This window comes from Aethalodelphis obliquidens, unplaced genomic scaffold, assembly GCF_003676395.1.
Source record: "Aethalodelphis obliquidens isolate GAN/ISIS:26980383/991018 unplaced genomic scaffold, ASM367639v1 scaffold3, whole genome shotgun sequence".
Classification (NCBI taxonomy): Eukaryota; Metazoa; Chordata; class Mammalia; order Artiodactyla; family Delphinidae; genus Aethalodelphis; species Aethalodelphis obliquidens.
Genome location: NW_020837947.1, coordinates 80,644,729 through 80,665,546, shown reverse-complemented (window position 1 = coordinate 80,665,546; position 20,818 = coordinate 80,644,729). Strand labels below are relative to the sequence as shown.

At 44.0% G+C, this 20,818-nt stretch overlaps 1 protein-coding gene across 4 annotated transcripts; it reads left to right on the top strand.

Annotated features, from left to right (window-relative positions):
* The first annotated feature begins 167 nt into the window (after positions 1–167).
* OGFRL1 (opioid growth factor receptor like 1) lies at positions 168–19,339 on the top strand. Of its 4 annotated transcripts, XR_003429972.1 has the most exons (8): positions 168–524; positions 5,043–5,129; positions 5,499–5,580; positions 8,311–8,389; positions 8,479–8,545; positions 8,650–8,795; positions 13,004–14,152; positions 18,071–19,339. XR_003429972.1 is itself a non-coding variant. In XM_027092961.1 (7 exons), exons 1-7 carry the CDS (start codon positions 285–287, stop codon positions 13,668–13,670), a joined length of 1,365 nt encoding a protein of 454 aa, XP_026948762.1. In that variant the 5' UTR covers positions 168–284; the 3' UTR covers positions 13,671–17,342. The 4 variants fall into 4 exon arrangements, 3 of the variants coding, with proteins under 3 accessions (XP_026948762.1, XP_026948773.1, XP_026948782.1); XM_027092961.1 differs by lacking the exon at positions 18,071–19,339 and having other exon boundaries at positions 5,502–5,580; positions 13,004–17,342; XM_027092972.1 differs by lacking the exons at positions 168–524; positions 18,071–19,339 and adding an exon at positions 3,230–3,756 and having other exon boundaries at positions 13,004–17,342.
* The last annotated feature ends 1,479 nt before the right edge of the window (positions 19,340–20,818 follow it).

Below are 20,818 nucleotides of genomic sequence, written 5' to 3'. Positions count from 1 at the left end.
CCCCGGGCACGTCCGAGGCCGAGGGAGGCGGGCCTTCCGGGGGGCAGAGGGGCGGGCGCGGCGCGCGGGGCCGGGGAGGCGGGAGCGATGGGCGGGCTCGGGCGCGGGCGGCGGTCCCGGGGCCGCGGGCTCCTCCCCGCCCTGCGCCCGCCGCTCGCCGCGCGCAGGCAGAGCGGGCTGGGCGCCGAGGTGCCGCCCAGCGCCCTGGCCGCGGCCCTGCCCGGGCCCTAGCGCCGCCGCAGCCGGAGTCCGGAGCCCCGCGCCCGCCCGCGCCCGTCTCTCCGATGGGCAACCTGCTCGGCGGGGTCGGCGTGCGCGAGCCCACCACCGTGGAGGACTGCGACTCCACCTGGCAGACGGACTCGGAGCCCGAGCCCGAGGAACCGGGGCCGGGCGGCGGCGAGGGCCCGGGGCGGGAGCCCGCGCAGCCCCCGGAGTCCCCGGAGCCCCCGGAGCGAGCCGGCGGCCGGCCCCGCGCCAGCCCCGCGCCCGACCGGGACGCCGAGGCGGCGGGCGCCGAGCAGGTACGCGGCCGGGGGGGGCCTCGGGCCGGGATGGGGGGGACGTTGCCGGGAAGGGGGCAGCCCCGGGCGACTCCCCGCGCGCGGGGCCTGGGCGGGGGCTGAGCAGGGCGCCTCGTCCTCCCCCCGCCGTCCCGCTGCCCCGGGACCCAGGCCTGCGCGCGGCGGTCGCCCGGAGCCGTCCGCTGCCGGCCTGGGGCCTGAGCGCGGGCGCGACGAGGCGGTCCCTCCGGGCAGAACCCAACTTGGAGGGGTGTCTTCTCTGCCTCCGCAGACGGGTGATGGAAGGCGGGGTGGGAGGAACCTGCCTCAGAACAGAGGATTGTGAAAACCCATCTAGTGCGTGTTATTGGTTAAAACAACAACAACAACCCGGAATGAGGTGGGACTACGATGGAGCAGCGAGCCGTCTCCCTACGGCGGGAGTCCCCATCCAACGTTAAAACACCAGGGTTCCTATTCCAAGTCAGGCCTTCCAACCCAGGAGTTCAGGGCACGCTTCAAAATTCCTGTTTCACCCAGAAGACTTGTTGATCCAGCTGTGCTGAAGTCATTTGCCCACTACAATTCGGAGGAGGGGTTAGTAACGAGATAAATATCCCTTTTAACCTCTGATGGACTGAAAATAATCCAGAAAACTTCAGAAGGAGGAGCTGCGTGGCCGAGCCTCTGAAGAAGTGTGCCTGGCGGAGCTCTGACAGGCTGGTGGTCCCGGGTCAGGCCCTCCTTCCCATCAGCCATGGGGGGATGAGGGTGGGAAATGGAGCCCCAAATCTGATGTAACCATGGGCTCTTGGGTTGAGGAGAGGAATCAGCGGTATATTTTATAGGAAGGCTGCCTTCTACATATTGACGTTCATTTCTTTTTGGGTCAGGAGGAAACAGTCTTAGTGCATGCTCTGTGCTATCCAGGTCATTTCCATCAACTGCAGTTTTAGGGGTGGGGTGCGGTGGGAGTTCCTGTTTTGAGTCCCCACTTTAGAGAAAACTGAGGCTTAGTAGAAGCTTGCCCAAGATCATCCAGGGAGAGAGAGGTGCAAACCCAAGTACGCCTGTCACCAGCATCAGAACGTCGGACGTGCTGGAGTCGTGAACGTAACTCTGCCCCTTGCTGCTGGGTCATCTTGCCTTGGGAGCTCAACCTCAGGGAAGTATGAGACACTGTATTCCAGTGTTTTTCTCTCCCACTTGTCTCCAAATGAAGAAACCTTCTGAAGAAGTTTGGGATGTCAAAAAACACCCGCTCAGATTCAGTCCAACTCACCGGTTCCATCTATATAAAACAGTTTTATAATTAATGTTTCTATCAGTTAATTGCAACCCCAGTAAATGGTAAATGGCGCCAACCCTTCCTTTTCCCCTTGAATGATTAATTTTTCTTCTCTGTATCACCATGTAACTTCTACTTTTTGTTTGTTTGTTTTTTGATGTAACTTCTACTTTTTAATGCTGCTTTTGACTGTCCACCTCTTCTGTTCCCTACACCCCACAGTCATTTGCAAGAACTACTGGAGCTACCTTTAAAGTCTATCCCAGACCGACTACTTCTTACCAGCTCCATTGCTGTATTCCTAGTCCAACTGAGTAGCTGACAAACGACAGTGCCATTCACTGAGATGGGGAAGTCTAGGGGGAAAGCGGCATCTGAGGTTAGGTCAAGAATGCTCTTGGGTTTAATATCTTATGAGACATCCAAGTGGAGCTGGTGAGTAGGTAATTACGAGTGGAGCCTCAGTCCAGGACTGGAGTCATCAGCATGTACGAGTGGAGGTATTGAAAGTCCTGGGAAGATACAGGGTCGTCAAGGAGCGTGAGAAATGTGGTCAAGCCCTGGGCACTCCTCCACTGAGAGCACGTGAGGAGGGGGAACCAGAGATGAGGCTGACCAGGGGCGACCGATGAGATGGGACGGAAACCAGGGCAGCTGTGGCAGGTGACAGTGTTTCAGGAAGGACAGGGCTTAGCTGGCCCCATGCTGCTGGGAGGTTGCCTGAGTTGAGCACCAAGAAGGATGCTCAGTGAGATGGAAATTTGTTAGGTGGCATTCACAAGAGTCGTTTGGTTGTGGATGGAAGCCTGGTTGGGGTGGTAAATGGGAGAAGAGGAGATGGACGGGGACTCTGGGCAGCTCTCCGGTGAGGCTTTACTGTAAAAGGGAGCAGAGCTATGGATCTGTCATTCAGATGGGGTTTGGGTCAGTTCCAATTTGTGTAAGTTTTTTGTTTGTTTGTTTGTTTTTTTGCGGTACGCAGGCCCCTCCCCGCTGCGGCCCCTCCCGCCGCGGAGCACAGGCCCCGGACGCGTAGCCCCAGCGGCCACGGCCCACGGACCCAGCCACTCCGTGGCACGCGGGATCCTCCAGGACCAGGTCACGAACCCGCGCCCCCTGCATCGGCAGGCGGACCCCCAACCACTGCGCCACCAGGGAAGCCCTGTATGTTTGTTTTAAGATGAGAGATACTACAGCATGTTTGCTGAAGGAAATGACCCAGAAGACAGGGACAGGGCTTCCCTGGTGGCGCAGTGGTTGAGGGTCCGCCTGCCGATGCAGGGGACACGGGTTCGTGCCCCGGTCCGGGAAGATCCCACATGCCGCGGAGCGGCTGGGCCCGTGAGCCATGGCCGCTGAGCCTGCGCATTCGGAGCCTGTGCTCCGCAATGGGAGAGGCCACAGCAGTGAGAGGCCTGCGTACCACAAAAAAAAAAACAAAAAAAAAGACAGGGACATTTTGGTGACACAGGAACTAGGAATAATATGTTAAGGAACAAAATCGGTGGCTGAGCAGGTGAAAGCGGGTGGGATAGAGAGACCAAAGGAGCGGGAAGTGGGGGGGGAGCAGGGACACTGCCTGCAGGTTGGCACATTTAGCGGATGGAGGAGGTGGGCGTTCCCGTGATAATCCTGGGAAATAGGCAGGGTGTGAGTCATTCTCCTCATTTCAAAGATGATCAAACTAGGATTCAGTTAAAAGCTTCACAAAGCAGCAGCAGAGTGAAGACTCAGCCCAAGTATCCTGACTCCCAGTTTGGGGCTGTTGAAATGACACCACGGTTTCTATAATGATCCTTCGCATTTGGTGGAGCTGAAACTGATTCAGACCTAATTAGTTAGACTTGGAGCCCAGAGCCTGGGGTTCTCATTCTTCCGCTGTCGCTGGCCTCTGGGTGTTGGTGAAATTCTCCAAGCCTGCGTTACCTTGTTTCTAAGATGGAAGCACTCCTAACTGCCTGCCAGGTGTGTTATAAGAATCAAAGGAAATAATATATGTGCTTCGTACATGGAAAAGTGCTTTCTATACACATGTCGGATGATGAGTCATGGGGTTGTAGCTCAGGCTAAATAGATTCAGAAACCTGCTAGGCAGAGCTATTTTGAAACGTGTGGCAAGGACCAGAACGTAAGCTTTGCCTCGCTTATGTAACGTGACAGAGTAGCCAGTGTTAAACACCAGCGAGTTTGGTAAGTATCTCTGTACTTGTAGTAATAGTGAGAATCATGCCACTTCAGAAACGTGTGAAAACTGCCTAGAGGATGCCAGTCTGTCAGCACATATGGGGGTGGGGGCTGAGGAGAAAAGGGGAGGGGCAAAGCTCTTAATGAATATTCAGACCTAAACTTTGTCATCTGTTTCATCATTGTCACCAGTCTTGTTGCCCTTCTGCGTGACACTGGACCCAAAGCACGTTCCTGCACGTTATAATAGTATTGATACATGGAGTTAGAGAATGCGAACTGATTATATTGACCTGTATCTTATATTTTCAAAATTATGTCATGGGGCTGGGAGTTTGGTTTAGAATTTAAATAGTGTGAGTAAACTACCACATACAAGTTACTACAGTGTACTGTGAAGTTCATTCCAATTGAGAGCTGTTATTGCTTTGTGTGTATATATTGCTTTATCACTGAATTAATGGAAGGTTATTCATACCTTTGTGTACTTGTTATGGGGCTGTAAAGGGTGGAATTTAGAAAGCTCTTTAGTTTGTGTTAAAAGCCCCCTTTCCTTGCATTAATATTACTTGACTTCCAAGTACAGCTAAACATTGCAAAATTAATGATAGTTTTCTTTGAGGAATTGATTTATTATCTTAACACTTTTTTTTTTAGTGTTATGTAAAGTATTCTAAAATAAGTCTGGTCAAAGAATCACTTGTGTAACCTCTGGTAAAATATAGGTCTCGAATTCGTTTTAAGAATTCTAAGGTTTTCAGGTTTCTACTGGATACCGATCCATAACATTTGGCCTCTGTAGGCTTTTGGCGAATAATAAAGTTTTTTATTTAGTGAAACACCTTAGGACAAATGTTATTGGCTTCCACTCAGGAAACGAGAATGCCAACAAATGTTGCTTGTAAGCATTATTAAGAGGACGTTTATAATATCCTTCATTTATCTGGACATCTTGACACTTTTCAGGCTTTCTTTATGGATGTTCATTATTTTAAGTTTGTTCTGGAAACTTCTTGGTGAAATTATCTTGCTTCAACACGTAAATGGAATTTCACTTTTTATTTTAGGAGGCTGATTCCACTGAAGTATCTGCCAAACCAAAGAGAAGTTTTTATGCTGCGAGGGATTTGTACAAATACCGACACCAGTACCCAGTAAGACTACAGAATTTTTTTTTTCTAAAATGTAAAATATTTCCCTTCTGTTTTTGTTACTTTGTGGTGCCAGTGAGCAAATGTGCAAGGAAGGTCCTTGTGCCTTTTTTTTTTTCTTTTTTTGCAGTACGCGGGCCTCTCACTGTTGTGGCCTCTCCCGTTGCGGAGCACAGGCTCCGGACGCGCAGGCTCAGCGGCCATGGCTCACGGGCCCAGCCGCTCCGCGGCACGTGGGATCCTCCCGGACCGGGGCACGAACCCGCGTCCCCTGCATCGGCAGGCGGACTCTCAACCACTGCGCCACCAGGGCAGCCCTGTGCCTTTTTTTGTATGTCCATATGCTGGAGATTGACTTATTTTTTCCTTTAGCAGAACTTCAAAGATATCCGATATCAAAATGACTTGAGCAACCTTCGTTTTTATAAGAATAAAATTCCATTTAAGCCTGATGGTGAGTAATCCGCTCCCTTGGTAAAAAGCAAACTTTAAATAGTAGTACCGCTAGTCATTCTTTGTTCATTCCATGGTCAGTGCATTCATTGTTCATTGACTGGTTCTCTGCCCTGCGGTCCACTGTGTCCCCAGAGTCCTAGACCCTTGAGCTGTGAGCATCTGCTCAGCAGGTTCTGGGGGGGTAACTTGAGGATTAGCCATCCTTCCCACCACCTGTTTACAGTGGCGACTACTATCTGAAAGGTAGTGGGGACCATTTTTGTGAGAGGAAAAGAGATTTTGAGAACCATAGAATATTAGATTATTAAGGACCCATAAGGGAGATCAAATTCAGTTTCCTCACTTTAAAGATGAAGTTGCTGGGTCTTGATGACCGACTTGATCATAGACTTGATCATAGACTTGGATCTGGGCTCCTGAGTTCGGTGTTCTTTTCACTGTGCCAAACCCGGAAAATCTTTGGAACATAATGGAAAGGTGGTTGTTTTTCTATTAGAATAATCTTTGCTGTCGATTTTCAGATTCAAGGTCAGGGAGCTAGAGCAGCCCCAGTTCAGCGTTCCAGCATCCCGGGGAGGGAACTGCACACACTGTAGATCTCCACGCAGCTCTGTCGGATACACTGGCCCTCCTCCACACTCTACAGTTGCCCTCCCAGGACCTTTCCTAGACCTTTAGTGAGAGGGTGCAGTCTCCGTGGTGATACGCATGACTCACCCAGGCACCAGGCCGTGGTTCGCGGTGGGCGTCCTCATTTTATCCAGGTCAAACCAGAAAGCTGGCTGCTCCCTGTCCGTAGAGCCCTTATCTCTGTGAGATGACCAGATGGCCCTGGCCGCTGCTCTTCACTCTCAGTGGAAACCCAGCCAAATCCCCAGCAGCGTGAGTCAGGGGACGAGGGTCATGGATTGCAAAGCTCTCCGAGTGGCAGGACCTTGCATTCTTTGATGAGCTAACTGGCTGAAGAATATCTAAGGAATTCCCTATATTTGTGCACTGGCAGACGCACCAGTTGGAAATTAGGATGTAAGAACATTGCTGCAATGGCCAGATCCCCTTATCTTTAGTTGATTTCTGGTGTCCCAGAAGTCTGCCCTGTTTTGGAAGGAGCCCTCTGGATAAAAATGCCCTGTTGTATTGACTAACGGTAGAAAGGTACTGCTTTATTTACTAGTTGAAATAGTATTAATTAAATTAACTAGTTTTTTAGGACGTGGAGTAAGAAAACCTTTTGAAGAAATGCAATGATAGATAGGTAATTTGACTCTGATGTGAATTTAAACAATTTTTCCCAAAGGAATGCCTTCAAAATATTAAAAACATTGAACATAGAGATAATGACAGTATTTAACTCAATTATTTTTATGTTTCTAACAGTGAATTTATTTTTGAGGTGGTAATTTAGAGCGATAACTTAAAGCAATGCATTAATTTTTTGTAATCTTTATCACAAAAGTTATTTGGAAATCTTGTAAGACTGGTGGAGGTCAAAAGTTTTAGCTAAGGTCACATAAAATGTTATTCTAGTTTATTATATAAATTACATCAACTCTCACTTTCCTTCCCAGTATGTGTGAACACGCACACACACACACACACACCACGCTTGTCAGTAAGCATAAGGCTGCAATGATGTATGTTACTTATTAAGTAGGAGGAGGGATAGATGGAAGGGGAAACAAATGGGAAATTATGGAGGTAAATGGCTTCAACATGCTGATGATTAAAAAACAGCCTTTTACCAAAAACCCTGAGTGTGGACCTCTAGTACAAACTGGTGATCTCTGGAGGAAACGAGAAGGAGATGAGTTACGTTTAGAAAGATATTAGGTTGTTGTGTCTTTTCCTATAAAATTGACTAAGGGGCCGCACAGTCAGTTGTGACTAGACAGATTTGGGAAGCAGAGGATTTTGCCGTGATAAGTTCCTATAGAAGAACTGGCTGTGGTGAAGAAGAGGGCTTACGTTTCAGAACCAGAAAGACCTGTGTTCTACTCCTGGTTTTGTTAATGTGTGACTGAGCAAATCACACCATGTTCTCAGTGGTAAAGCAGGGCTGGTGACACTAGTTTGAGACAGTGCTGGGTGGATTCAGCGGGCTGGCTACACCCTATGTAATCCCGGCCCCCGCCGCTAGGAGGCACTCACCACCATTTCCTTTCCCTTTTCTCTCCTCCCTTTCCTCCTTTTCCCTGCTTCTCTCCTTTCTCTTCTTCCCATCTTTGTCTCCTTCCTTTCTTTTTGCCTGGCATACATTTCATTTTTATTTGATCTAGTATTTCAAGAACTCTATGGCCCTCCAGGGCAGGGGTTGGCCAACTTTCTCTGTACAGAGCCAGAGAGTAAATATCCTCAGCTTTGCGGGCCATGCAATCTCTGTTGCAACTACTCAACTCCCCTGTTATGATAGAAAATACGTGAATGGATGTGCCTGGCTGTGTTCCGATAAAGCTTTATTTATAAAACAGATGGCAGGCCATAGGTTGCCAGCCTCTGCTTTAGAGTAACTGTCCAGTAGCGCTTTCTCCGATCTGAGGTGCCATAAATTTGTTTTTAGAATTAGACTTATTACATAGCAGAGTATATGGCATAGGGTATTCATCCTACACAAGCATTGTTGTTGTGTGCTGTCGTTAAGTTTTAACATAAGGCTTAAGCGATTCAGTCTTAAAATGCCTCCAACAATGTTTTACACGTCTGGTTCGTGTTCTAAATCTTTACTCTTTAGGTGTTTACATTGAAGAAGTTCTCAGTAAGTGGAAAGGAGATTACGAGAAGCTGGAATACAGCCACACCTACATCCAATGGTCAGTCGTGTGCTCTGTCTCGCACCTGTTTCACCATGTGTGTCTCCCAGGCAACATTAATATAAAAATATTATTTTTCTAAAACGTAGGCTTTTCCCCCTGAGAGAACAAGGCTTGAACTTTTACGCTAAAGAACTAACTACGTATGAAATTGAGGTAAGGCCAGCTCATTTCATTTGGTGTGAATTAGCCAAATTATATTGCCATTCGATGGCCCTGATAAGTCCGAGTCACCCAGCTGACTTTTCTTTTTTCATTAGGAATTCAAGAAAACAAAAGAGGCCATTAGAAGATTCCTCTTGGCTTATAAAATGATGCTGGAATTTTTTGGAATAAAACTGATAGATAAAACTGGAAATGTCGCTCGGGCTGTTAACTGGCAGGAAAGGTTTCAGCACCTGAACGAGTAAGTAAAGGCCCGCAGTGCAACCCCGGGCTGGCGTGGTGTTTTCCCCGGGTTGGAATTCTCTGTGGCTCGTAGAACAAGCAACAGATGGGCTCAGGAATTTGCATTCAAAAGCTCGTCTGAAATGCACTTCATTCCTGTTCTGTATTCTAAAGCAAAACAAAGTAGCAGCCAAAAAAGAATGACATTCCAGGTAGAAACGCGGCTGCTCGGTTTCAGAGCTGTTTCTTCCTGAAGCATCTCCGCTGCCCCCAGCCAAGCGTGGCCTCGCCCGCTCTTTACCCCACGTTGCTTGACCTTTGCGGTTGTTGTTTGTGGACACTTTTCCAGACCCATCCCCTAGGCTGTGAGATTCTGCTAGCTCAGCACGCTTCTCAGGCACAGTGCTTTCTTAGATTAAATCCATGAATTAAGCCTATGACATATAAAAATCATTTCGTAAGACTGACAGGTACTCATACATTTTACTAAGAACGAGGGAAAATTAGAATCTTCACCATTTAGGTCAAAACCAGAAGCCCATTTTTGGTTAATAAAGCCAAACACCTGGAAGAAAATTTTACCAGTTTATTTGGAATTGATTTGCTATATTCTTTTTTTTTTTTTTTTGCGGTACGCGGGCCTCTCACTGTTGTGGCCTCTCCCGTTGCGGAGCACAGGCTCCGGACGTGCAGGCTCAGCGGCCATGGCTCACCGGCCCAGCCACTCCAGGGCATGTGGGATCGCCCCGGACCGGGGCACGATCCCGTGTCCCCTGCATCGGCAGGCGGACTCCCAACCACTGCGCCACCAGGGGAGCCCTGCTATATTCTTTTGCTTGGATATTTATAACTTTCATTAACACATATGCCCAAAGTTGGTTTTTGTTTATTATTATTTTCTTTGCATGCAAACTGGCTTTTTTTTCTTTTTAATTATAGGGTGACTTATGAGCACTGGACTATAAAACCAACTTTAAACATTTTTAGCACATTGTAATTAGCTGAACTGGGCAAGTACTAAGAGAAAAAAAAATTAAAACTAACCTAAGAAATTTTTCTTTGCCCCAAACAGAATTTTTTGCATTGCTTAACTAAATTTTTTGTGCTTTCCTAGAACTTTTATCTTGCTTGTGTAAAACGAGTATGAGTACAATATTGTTTAAGCCTTCCATTTACTTTATTAGTTATAATCAACGCTGTTAAAATGGTAGCTTGCACTAAAACCCGCAGGATATGGGCATAAAGCATTATGATCTTGACGAGAAGACCCATTACCTCATAACTCAAGTTCACTTTGATTTCTGTAGAGCACTTATAGCAGAAGTATATATGCCTCTGCCTAGGCAATGCGGGTAGCTATCTCTGGACAGAGTCTCTAAGCACTTATGTCAGACTGTCACAGAAAGCTGTGTGCAAGTAGCCTGTTGACATGAAGGCTGGCAGAAGGCAGCCTTTGAAGAGGATCTGGTAGCATCTCATCTTCCATGTACCCACGACTATCGTTTTAGAGAATTTCCACCTGGTTTTGTTTTGGGGAATAGCAATCATACTTAGTAAATGTTTGTTGAATGAATAATGAGGAACAAAACAGGTTTGTCTGCCTAAATCCTCCGTGGGGTTTTATTGTCAGGTCCTCGGATTAGTAGCTGGAAGCCGCCCTTCCGAAGGCTGTCGTTGAGTGATGTCCTAGCTTGGTGTGGGGAGGGGAACCTGACCCCTACTGCCCCATGCTGCTCCCTTTCCACCATCATTTTTCCTTTCCGTGGGTATTGCTTACAGCTTTTACTTGTGTTTTAAGCTGTATGACATCTTGAGCTTTTCACAGTAAGCAGGGAACTCAATACATTTATCGTAGCCTAGCGGATAAAAACTATTGAATGAAAATCAAGTGAAATAAAGTTTAGTGAACAAGTGACCATGACTAAAAGAGGTAAACATTTTCAAACACGAGAGTGCAGACATATAGACCAACCACGAAGATGGATTTCCAATTTTATTTGTAATCGCCTTGGATTACGGAGCTGCATTTTAGACCCTGGAATCCCCTCTCACTTTTACTTTCTGTCTCCTGGTTCTTGGCTTTTGTGTGTCCTTTCCTCGCTAACCTGCTCTTCCTGACAGCTTCAGCCCTTCTTACTACCCTTACCGCTGTCTGGAAGCCCAGCTTCTCTCTTTGATCTGCTACGCGACCCCAAAGTCTACTCACAACTGTAGGAGGGTGGGGTGTTTTTTTTGTATTTCTTTGTGACATTTATTTCAAATCATACTGAAACACCCGATTTCTTTCTTGTATAATTTTGTTCTATAATCCTGATCTCCATTCTCTTTAACCCAAGTGCTTGTCCTTTTCTACTGTTATGTAAACTTTTTAATTGGGGAACGTGTTGATACAGATAAGTGTGCACAGAAATTTTATCTTGGTCATTCATCCTGGACTGGATATGTGAAACTGAGCTGCTTGCAAATATAGTAAATTTTGTTGTGTCGTGTAACTCTTCTTTGGGATTTTTAAAGGAAAACATTCTTCTGCTTTTCCATCTCTCTCTGTCTCATAGACTTGTGAAGCAGATGTTGGGATTTTTACCACCAAGTTTTTAGAGTATGCAAACTCTACATTGGATCAGTCTTGCTGATAAAGACATTGTCTTAACTTCACTCAAATTTGTATTGTCTCACAAGACTGGTACTTCCTAACTATTAAAAAATACAGATTCATAAGACTGAAATGTATCTGTGCTACATTGTACCCTTTGGCCTTCAAAGAGTCGAGTAGTAAGAGAACACTATTTTGGTAAACATCCAGGAGGCTGGAGATAATGAAAACTGCTGGACTTGTCATTTCTAGCGTCTGGTGAGCCCACAATCATTAAGGGTTTAGTTTTGTCCAAACTAACTCTCTTCTTAAAATATAAGGCCATGGAGCCACGCCTTTCCATCCCTCAAATAACTCAGTATCCTCTTCCATGCTTCCCAAATAAGTTGCTAGTTATTCCTAAGTGAATACCAAGCACTTGCGGAAGCCAAGGCAGGTGTATGCGATGCTTGTCTAAAGTTCAGTGTCTGAGGTATAGATAGACAGGTTTGGGGAAGTGAGGAATAAGTGGTGCAATATTGGGTGAGTAACTAACCCGGGCTGGTGATGACACACATGATTAATACATGGACCTGAAGGTTCCCTTAGGATGCAGCCAGGTATTTGTAATAAAGCAACTCTTGGGCTGAGTGAGGTAGGGGGGCAAGATTATGAATCTTGACAAAATAGGTTTGGAAAGTTTTCATCTGCTAATGGCTTTAGTTTTGGGACAAGAAAAGAAAGATGTTAGTGCAATCCGGGGAAAGGGGAGTCTTTGCCATTAGAAGTAAAATTTAAAATTCTGTGATAGGGAAAGAGGAGGTGAGAGAGAGGCCACAGACGGAAGAGAATGAGGTGATTAAGGTGGGATAGGTACACATAAGGTAGTCCTTAGTACCAAATCTGAATAATACCAATACCAATAATTATACTGATGTTAAATAGTGCCTGAAATTTATTGAGTTCCACATGCTCTGCATATATGTCAGCTAATTTGATGCTTACAATGCAGTGAGGTGTGGGCCCTTTCCCCCACGTTAAAGATGAGGGTACTTGAGCCTTAGAGGTGCCGTGATTTCATGTAGCTGTTGGTGGCACGGCTAGGGTGTGAATTCGGTTCTGCCTCCAAAGCCTATACTCTTTGCTCTGCTAAATAAGTCACTTCTGCCTCCTTTGTCAGAATTGTTCCAGCAAGGTAGAACGGTTTCTGCTGCTTTCCTTCTGAGTTGGTTGATATGGTGGGTTCTGCTGGCCCGCTGACCCTGTAAGTCGTACATTCGGCTGGTAACCAATGCTCGGCACTGTTTACCTGTGACCGGTACGATACATTTGTGTAGTAGAGAGTCATCCTCAGTGTATTTAACAAACAAACAGCCATTCGACATCCATGGGAATACATTGAAAATCTAAGTGTTTTTCAAGTACAAAGAACTAAAGGAAAAAGGAGAATTTATTTTATGCGTTACACTGAGGTACAGGGGTTTCACATCTTGTTTTATTCTTCTTAGCGGTGTCTGCTACGACTTTTAGCCAAGTCATTACAAGGCATGTTTTCCCAGCTTACCCTTCCATCAGAAATAGTTTCCCAGTGGTTTTTAGGCCCCTGCTTTCCGCCACCTAATTTTCCTCCTTCGTTGTGTTCAATCCTCTTCCAGGTCTCAGCACAACTATTTAAGGATCACTCGTATTCTGAAAAGCCTCGGCGAGCTTGGATATGAAAGTTTTAAATCTCCTCTTGTAAAATTTATCCTTCATGAGGCTCTCGTGGAAAATACCATCCCCAACATTAAACAGAGCGCCCTGGAGTATTTCGTGTACACAATTAGAGACAGAAGGGAAAGGAGAAGACTCCTGCGCTTCGCCCAGAAACATTACACGCCCTCGGAGAATTTTATCTGGGGACCACCCAGGAGGGAACAGCCCGAGGGCAGCAAAGCCCCGAAGACCCCCGCCCCGCCCACCTCGGAGCATCACAGCCAGACGTCTATGCACAAAAAACCCAAGGACTCCAAAAATCCCTCTGCAGCTGGGCGTGTAAATAGCAAAGCTGCCGAAGACAAAAAAGTGACACCTAGGGAGCCGGAGGAGGAGACAGACTGGCCCAGCTCAGAGGCCGGCAGCGAGGCTGCCGGGTCAGGAGACCCAGAGAGAGAGGGTGATGCCGACAGTTCCAGTCCTCAACCAGAAGAGACAATTGCGCATGCGCTGGAGAAAAAGGAGCGTGCATCTCCCTCTGAAAAAGATGAAGAGCGTGAAAAGCGTAACAAGGACTGTGAGAGTCCCGGAGAGACAGGTTCCCACGACGACGCACTCTTACAGTGAATTATCAGGAAGCCCACAGACCCGTGTGGGCGAGGAGCAGAGGCCACGTTTCGGAGGGTAGCCGGCTGTTGGTGATCTCTGTTGTAAGCATTTAGTTGTCACTTGGTTTTGATTTGGGATGACAGTGAATTTAATATTTAACCAGAAGTCTGAAGACAGGACCCAATTCATGAATGCATTCTGTAACACTCTGGGCACGTGAGTTTTCGAATCCAGTACACAACAATTACTTTTAAATTCTTTTCAGTGTATCTGGAAATAACCATGTAGTCTTCGATACAGCAAATAAATTCTTTGGAGAGACTCCGCTCTACATGAAGAAAATCAAGTGGATAATTTCGTTAGGTTGCCACCCCTTTGCCCGTTTTATGGATTCCTTTGTTTTTAAGCTGCGAGAAAGAATTTGGTCTTCTCAGATGTATTCGGAAGAAATTGGGAGTCTTTTCATTACAGCACCTCAGCATGCTTATTTTTAGTTTCTGGTAAGTGGGATGGATGTTCTTGGGGAGATATACTTGCCCCTCCCCGTTTGTCGGTCCTGCTGTTTTTCCTCTTCCCCTCTCCATTCTCTCCCTCGTTGGCCACTTGTGTCGGCGGGCACGCGCATTTCTAGTGTACATTCAGATGATCTACTACAATGGCATTTAAGTGGCGTAGAGGGAACTGTCGGCTGTATTATTTCAAGAATTTGTTTAAAATAATAAAAATGGTTTTCTGTGTTAAGTGCTTAAAAACAAATTTCGATGCAAAAGTCCAAGAAGAGAATTTTGCCTTCTGTGGCTGTTCTGTACAAATTTGGTGCTTGTTTCTGAATGCAAATGACTAAAGAATTAAAAAATAAGAAAGGAAATTACTCGTTTTCAAAAGGCACGCATCTGGCACTGGCAACAAGGCAGCGGTCCCTAAAACCATGAATATCTCAGTGTTATGTAGACTATGACATTCATATGGCTTAGTCCACAGTATATCGTTAGAAAAAATGTAATCTGCTGCATCTCTAAGTTGTCAAAGCTCGAAATTGAGAACAGACTGGACATCCCATGTATTCAGTTTTAGTAAGCACTGAATGTGTTAATATTGGGTAAGAGCAAATAACTTTCTTGCTTATACTATTATTACTAATTATTACACATTCGAAAACAGTCAAACACTGTGGTGAGAACTTCAGAGCATACGTACACATATAGTGAAAGCAATTCACAGAAAAAATTTCTTTTCACTGCATTTCATTTAGAAAGGAATTGGCTTTTGTGTGTTTCTTAGGCCCTTAAGGGAAGTTCTATTCACTTTAACCCTCAGAGAATTTTTACTATGTACTATTTTTAAATCACATTATGTCATCTTCTGTTACCTTTATTGACCAGAGGATTTTTAGCAGAGGGTTTCTAGAAAATAGACACACAAGTAGTATGCTTTAGAAGGGTTACATTGCCTTGAAGTTTACATGAAACAGCATTGTTGCTCAAATCTGACTTATTTTATATGAATGTTAGTAACGCTCATGTTATATATTGTATTCCAATAAATATAGAATATTTTTTCACTATCATTTCTCATAATATGACAGTTTTTGCTTTCTACTGTTTTGTGACGTGAGCATTAGGATTTGGGGAAACCATTCTGCTTTTGCATTTCAATCTTTGTTTTTTCACATGGACCCTCTAATGGCCCCATCGAGCTCAATAAACAGTTCTACAGCTTAGCACATGAGAGTAGGTTGTCACATTGGGCTGAATAGTAGGAATATGATTCATTTGAAATACCTTACCAATTTTGCATACATGATAAAGTGTTCACACCACTTTCTAAGTGCATAATGTTAAAATTTTGTGACCAGATATTAAAATATTAATAAGTGGACAGATACTAAAAGAAATGGATATAATCTAAATCACTTAGAAACTAATAGTATATCAGAACCCTTAGAAGCAAAAATGTTTCATTCAATAATTTAACTTTTAGCGTATTCCTAATTAGGGGTTTGATTAGATTGTACCGTTTAATTTGAGAATATTTAGTCTCAAGGGAAAACTGCCTGGCTTCCACTTAAAACAGTGGCCTTTTTCTACCATGTTGTTTTGAAATGCATACTCACGTGAAACAGTATGATTCCTATGCTTAATCTGTAAATAACTTATGAGAGAATTCTTCAGTGGAAACAAGTGAGAGGATGACATTCCTTTTGCAGATAAAAATTATGAACGTCTAGAGCTTTTTTCTATTAAGAATACTCTGTACATTCAATAGTTTTACAATAAGATCTGTAGGTGTGTCTTTAGGTGTGTGTGTTACGACATGAAACAGCCCTCTGGGTTTGACTGTGATGTTTTGTATTTTTAAGAACTACCATGTGCTTGCAGAAACTAAGAAGCTGTTATCAAAATGCAGTGGAGCATGGCCAAATGACTAGAAGAAACTTTATTGAATTTTTGTGACTATATAGACTTTATCATTGTACCGTGGACTGTGAATATACTAAGTATTGGCTATTGATAAAATACTAATTTGCATTTCAGGCAAATAGATGTTACACCGCTTGGTTAGTCTAGTATATTTCTAATATTTTGTGCTTTCATATCCCAAAGGAGACGATATATGTGAAAATATTTTGAAATACTGTAAAGTGATATATAATGACAAGATATATTTCTGTAGAGAAAAAGTTTATTATATTAAGAGTATTGTACCATTATACATCCTCATGCTCAATCTCATAAGAAACTGAAAAGAATCATGACAGAACTGAAAATATGTCTGCTTTCTCTAAGTCATGTCCAGTTCTCAGTTCAAAAATTATTTGGTATAGTTTTATTTTGGATTTTAGTTTTGAGAAACAACCATTTTGAGTTTCAAGGAGAAAACAAAACTTATGACTCTGGAGTTACCAGAGAAGTTCTAAGATATTTTGCTAAGTATTAAAAATATAAAGATTGTGTTTAGAAATTACCTACTTTGTCTCTAGTTTTTACACTTTAACCTGACAGAAGGAATGCTCTGGTGAAAAAGGAAAAATATTGTAGTACAGTATTACTTTTGAGTTACTCTCTAAAAAATCATTTTAGAAAGTAAACTTCCTTATCAAGTTGTCAAAAACTGGTTGAACTGATGGAGAGGGAATATTTGTTTAATTGTTTCAAGTTAAATTTCCCAGGTTTATAGTAGAGTTATGGTTGAGTGTGTCATCTACTGATGAATCAAGCCAGTTTCTTTGTCTTTCTATAATTGAGGCTCTTCTAAAAGCTTTATTTTCTAACCTGAGAAAAGAAGGGCGTTCTTGATCTTGCTTGATTGTAATTGCATCTGTGGGTCTTTCAAGTTTATTTGGGGTGAGTGGGGACTCTTTGTTATAGGACTAGTTTTGAAGATTTCTATTTTGTTTCCCACTTAAAAAGTTCCAATTTTCTTTTCCTTTGGGGTATATCCATTAAGTGTAAGGTAGGCTGAAGTTAGACGAGCAAGAATCATTTCAAATGTAGGTGCAGTTGTAGAAAATGATGGCCTGGGTCAGTAGGATCTGGAAAATTAGGGGTGTACAAAGGGTTGACTTCTTTCAATTTAGAATCCTTTAGTGTTTATTCCATGAGCGTATTTGTTGAGTAATCTCTAGGGTGACAGTGAGTACACCCTGCCTCTTTGCCTGTTCCAGCCCACCCAGCAGACTGTGCTTAGGGACAGACCACGTTTTAGAAATTCCTTATTACCGAAGTTAATAATAAAATAATATCGTTATAAATATGAATGCCTGGAGGTGTCCAGATGTGCCTTAACTAATGTGAACGCTTTTCATTCAGAAGTTTAAATTTTTACTTCATTATAAGATCTTGCCATAAGAAACATTCCAAACCGTGAAGATCAGTTCATTTAATGAAATTTACTTTCGTGCTTTTTCATTTTGGAGACATTTCCATTTGTATCAGTAACATCAGTTCAAAAGGAAGTGTACTAGCCACAGTGTTCAAAAAAGTGTTACATTTGAGAAAGAAGTAAGATCTTACAGCAGAAAGATTAACTTCATTGTTACATTTATTTATGCTTCTGCCTAATTTTGCTACACCCTGTAATTTTCATTGTAAACATCTCTCAGTTACTACAAGTAATATTAATCTGTGTTTTACTTTTGCTTTTAGATACAGAGGGATGTAGAGAATGGAATTCTATTAGAGAAATGATTTAAAAGTTTAATTCCAGAAGATAGTTGGAGGAATCTGAAATTAATTTGGACTTTTATGCTGTAGCTTTATTAGAAACATTTAAACAGTACTTGTTCTTGCTTTTTCCCTAGATTAGAGAGAATGTTTTTTGTCATCTTCTGCTTTTTCCCTCATCTGTTGAGAAGTTTATTGTTGTTTAGTTACTTGTGGGAAATAACTTCTTAATATGTTTGTTTCCTTGAATTAAAGTGTTCACGTGGAGGATACAATTAACTGCTTCGTTTTATGGCCCAAACTCTTGCCTGGAGGTTGAGTTCAGAGATGGGGAGGTGGCTGAGAACCAGAGTGGGCGTCTTGGTGAAGGGGCACGTACACTGGGCTGCATCCTCTCCAGTAGAGGAGGGGTCTCCGGAGCCTCCCCTGGATGCCGAGGGTGTCGGACCCCGTGATCACTGTCTTCTGAGGAAGGTGGGCCACCTTGGACTTCATGCACAGTTTCACTGGGTATCAGTTTTCATACAATACCTGTTATAATTCATTCGTCACCATTTTGCAGTTGTTTAGGAAATTGTGAGCAGTTGGACACCTGCTGGGTAAATTATAGCTAAATCTTTCTATCTCAGGAAACATTGAAATACCAGTTCTGCCTACCCCTCTCGCCAGTTCAAAACTTCTGATTTCCATCAAAAATTATTTGGGGTTGTTCTTTCAGAGGTCTCTATATAAAGTTCTCCATAAAATGCTTTAGTGTAAAGACGAAGTGAAAGGGAAAAGGCACCAGTGCGCACTTGTTATCCTGAGAGACCTTTTTTAGACAAATCAGAAACCTTATATATTTTAATATGAAAAATATGTTGAAGCTATAAAGTTTATCATATTTTTGTTTTTAAATTATAATGGAGTTTGTGGAACAGTTACATTAACTAGAGAGATTCGTTGTGTAATAAGCGTTGGTCCTAAGTGTCCAAGGTCTGCAGTCATTGGTCAGATGAACACCTTTTTCAGTGCTGGTGGGTTTAGTTTCATGTGGAGAAGAGGAAAATAACAATCGAAACAAAAAATGAGAAACAGTCACTAGAAACTCACTATAGAAATAAAGATGTAACTGACTGTGGGTTTGTGGAGTGCCAGAATTTACTGGAATGAGGAACAGATGAGGATGCAGAAGCTTTACGGTGGAAACGTGCTCGGTGTTATCCGTGCCAGGGAGATCTGGACTGGTGTGAATGGGAAGCAATGCCATTCATGCTCGCATTTTCAGCCTGGATTCCGCTTACTCCACAGTAGATGGAAACCTTTCACAGACTGAGAGAAATAATCACGTGATGCGCCACCAGGTTTAATTCCTCTGCCCGTGGTTCTTCTGACAGGAAGTTAAGTGGAGGCAGTGGCTGCAGAGACGGGAAGGAGGTCCCGCGCTAGGCTGTTTCTAACCATGTGACTGTACCCCACGCCGGCGAGAGCGATGGCGTCTTCCTCGTGTGGCACCACCGTTAAGAGCAACAAACCAGAGCAAGGGTTTGAAGAGCGTTTTGTTCTTTGTCCTTTTTTGCTTTTGTTTTTGTTTTGCGGTACGCGGGCCTCTCACTGTTGTGGCCTCTCCCGTTGTGGAGCACAGGCTCCGGACGCGCAGGCTCAGCGGCCGTGGCTCACGGGCCCAGCCGCTCCGCGGCATGTGGGATCTTCCTGGACCGGGGCACGAACCCGCGCCCCCTGCATCGGCAGGCAGACTCTCAACCACTGCGCCACCAGGGAAGCCCTGTCCTTTTTATAAGAAGGTTGTTTCCGTGTTTCCCAAGTGAGCTGTCCACTCCTCTTCCGTGTTACCTAAGAAGATAGACAGCTAACTGGGTCCAGTCACCGCTTCAGCTGGGAAACTATTGTGTCCTTTGTATTTTGAGTATTTCAGGAAAATGGGTAGATTCTTAGAAAGATGTGTGCTTTCCTTCCTGCATGAGCGCTGACTCTCCAGCAGCCGTGGGCCTTCTCTGTGCTCTGTCATCTCCTGCAGGATGAATTACAGAACGCCGTGCACGTCTGTGCACACCAATACCATGTGTATGTGGTAGGAGCTGTAACCAGTTTCTGGATCTGTATGGTACTATGAAACACTTATTTTATAATCCTGTAACTGTATGGCAGTGTTATGCCAGAAAATGTATAAAGTGCAGTAGTGTCTGTTGTTTACTGCTGTATTTAAAAATATCGTTTCTGAATCTATATATTTAGAGTTCTGTTATTTTTAATAACTATTGCCAAATATACATCCTGTAAAACGACCAAAAGCCACTTCATCTTACTTAACATTTTAGCATTATGCTGATTTTGCATGATTAAAATATTTTTAAAGAGCTGGAACAAATGACTTTGCTGTTTTTCTATGATTAGACTTTTTTTATGGTTATGGTATGAGATCAACATTATTTCCCTTTTATCCCCTAAAATAAATACTGTATTTTGAAGAGTGAAATCTTATTTACACAGGCAGTTATTTTTGTCGGGAGATTTCGGAGGGCAGGTCACACGTGTAAGTACCTGGATGTTTACTGTTCTCTCTTCTTTTCACTTTTCTCTAATGCAGAGTTTTAAAAGTATATTTAATATAGATGACTGAAAATGAATAACTCATGGAGGGGACAGATCATTTTTCACTTAATAGAGCTAGTCTTCTAACAACAATTTTTTGATTAAGAAAAATGCAGCTGTGAGATGCAATTGAGGACGTTGCTCGAGATGCCGCAGGACAGCGGGGATGAAGATGAGGAAAAGCATCACGTTGGAGCTTGCCTGCGCTGACCTGTAGAGGCGGGAAAAGAGCGTATGAAAGAACTAAGAACAAACTAGTAAGAGTCAGGATGAAATCACATTGTGCATAATCGAGAAACTCAGAGAGAGAGAGGGAACAAACCACAGCCATGGTGGCGAGCAAGCATGATTTTAACTGCAGCCTTTGGGATGAGCTGTTTAGGGAGAGAGCAACGCACACAAGCAATTATC

What these genes read in the sequence shown, in the direction of transcription:
- OGFRL1 (XM_027092961.1), top strand. Translation starts at nt 285, where the DNA reads ATGGGCAACCTGCTCGGCGGGGTCGGCGTGCGCGAGCCCACCACCGTG. An exon ending in AGCCACACCTACATCCAATG is followed by an intron (nt 8,390 to 8,478) that starts GTCAGTCGTGTG and finishes TCTAAAACGTAG; the next exon opens with GCTTTTCCCCCTGAGAGAAC. An exon ending in AGGTTTCAGCACCTGAACGA is followed by an intron (nt 8,796 to 13,003) that starts GTAAGTAAAGGC and finishes ATCCTCTTCCAG; the next exon opens with GTCTCAGCACAACTATTTAA.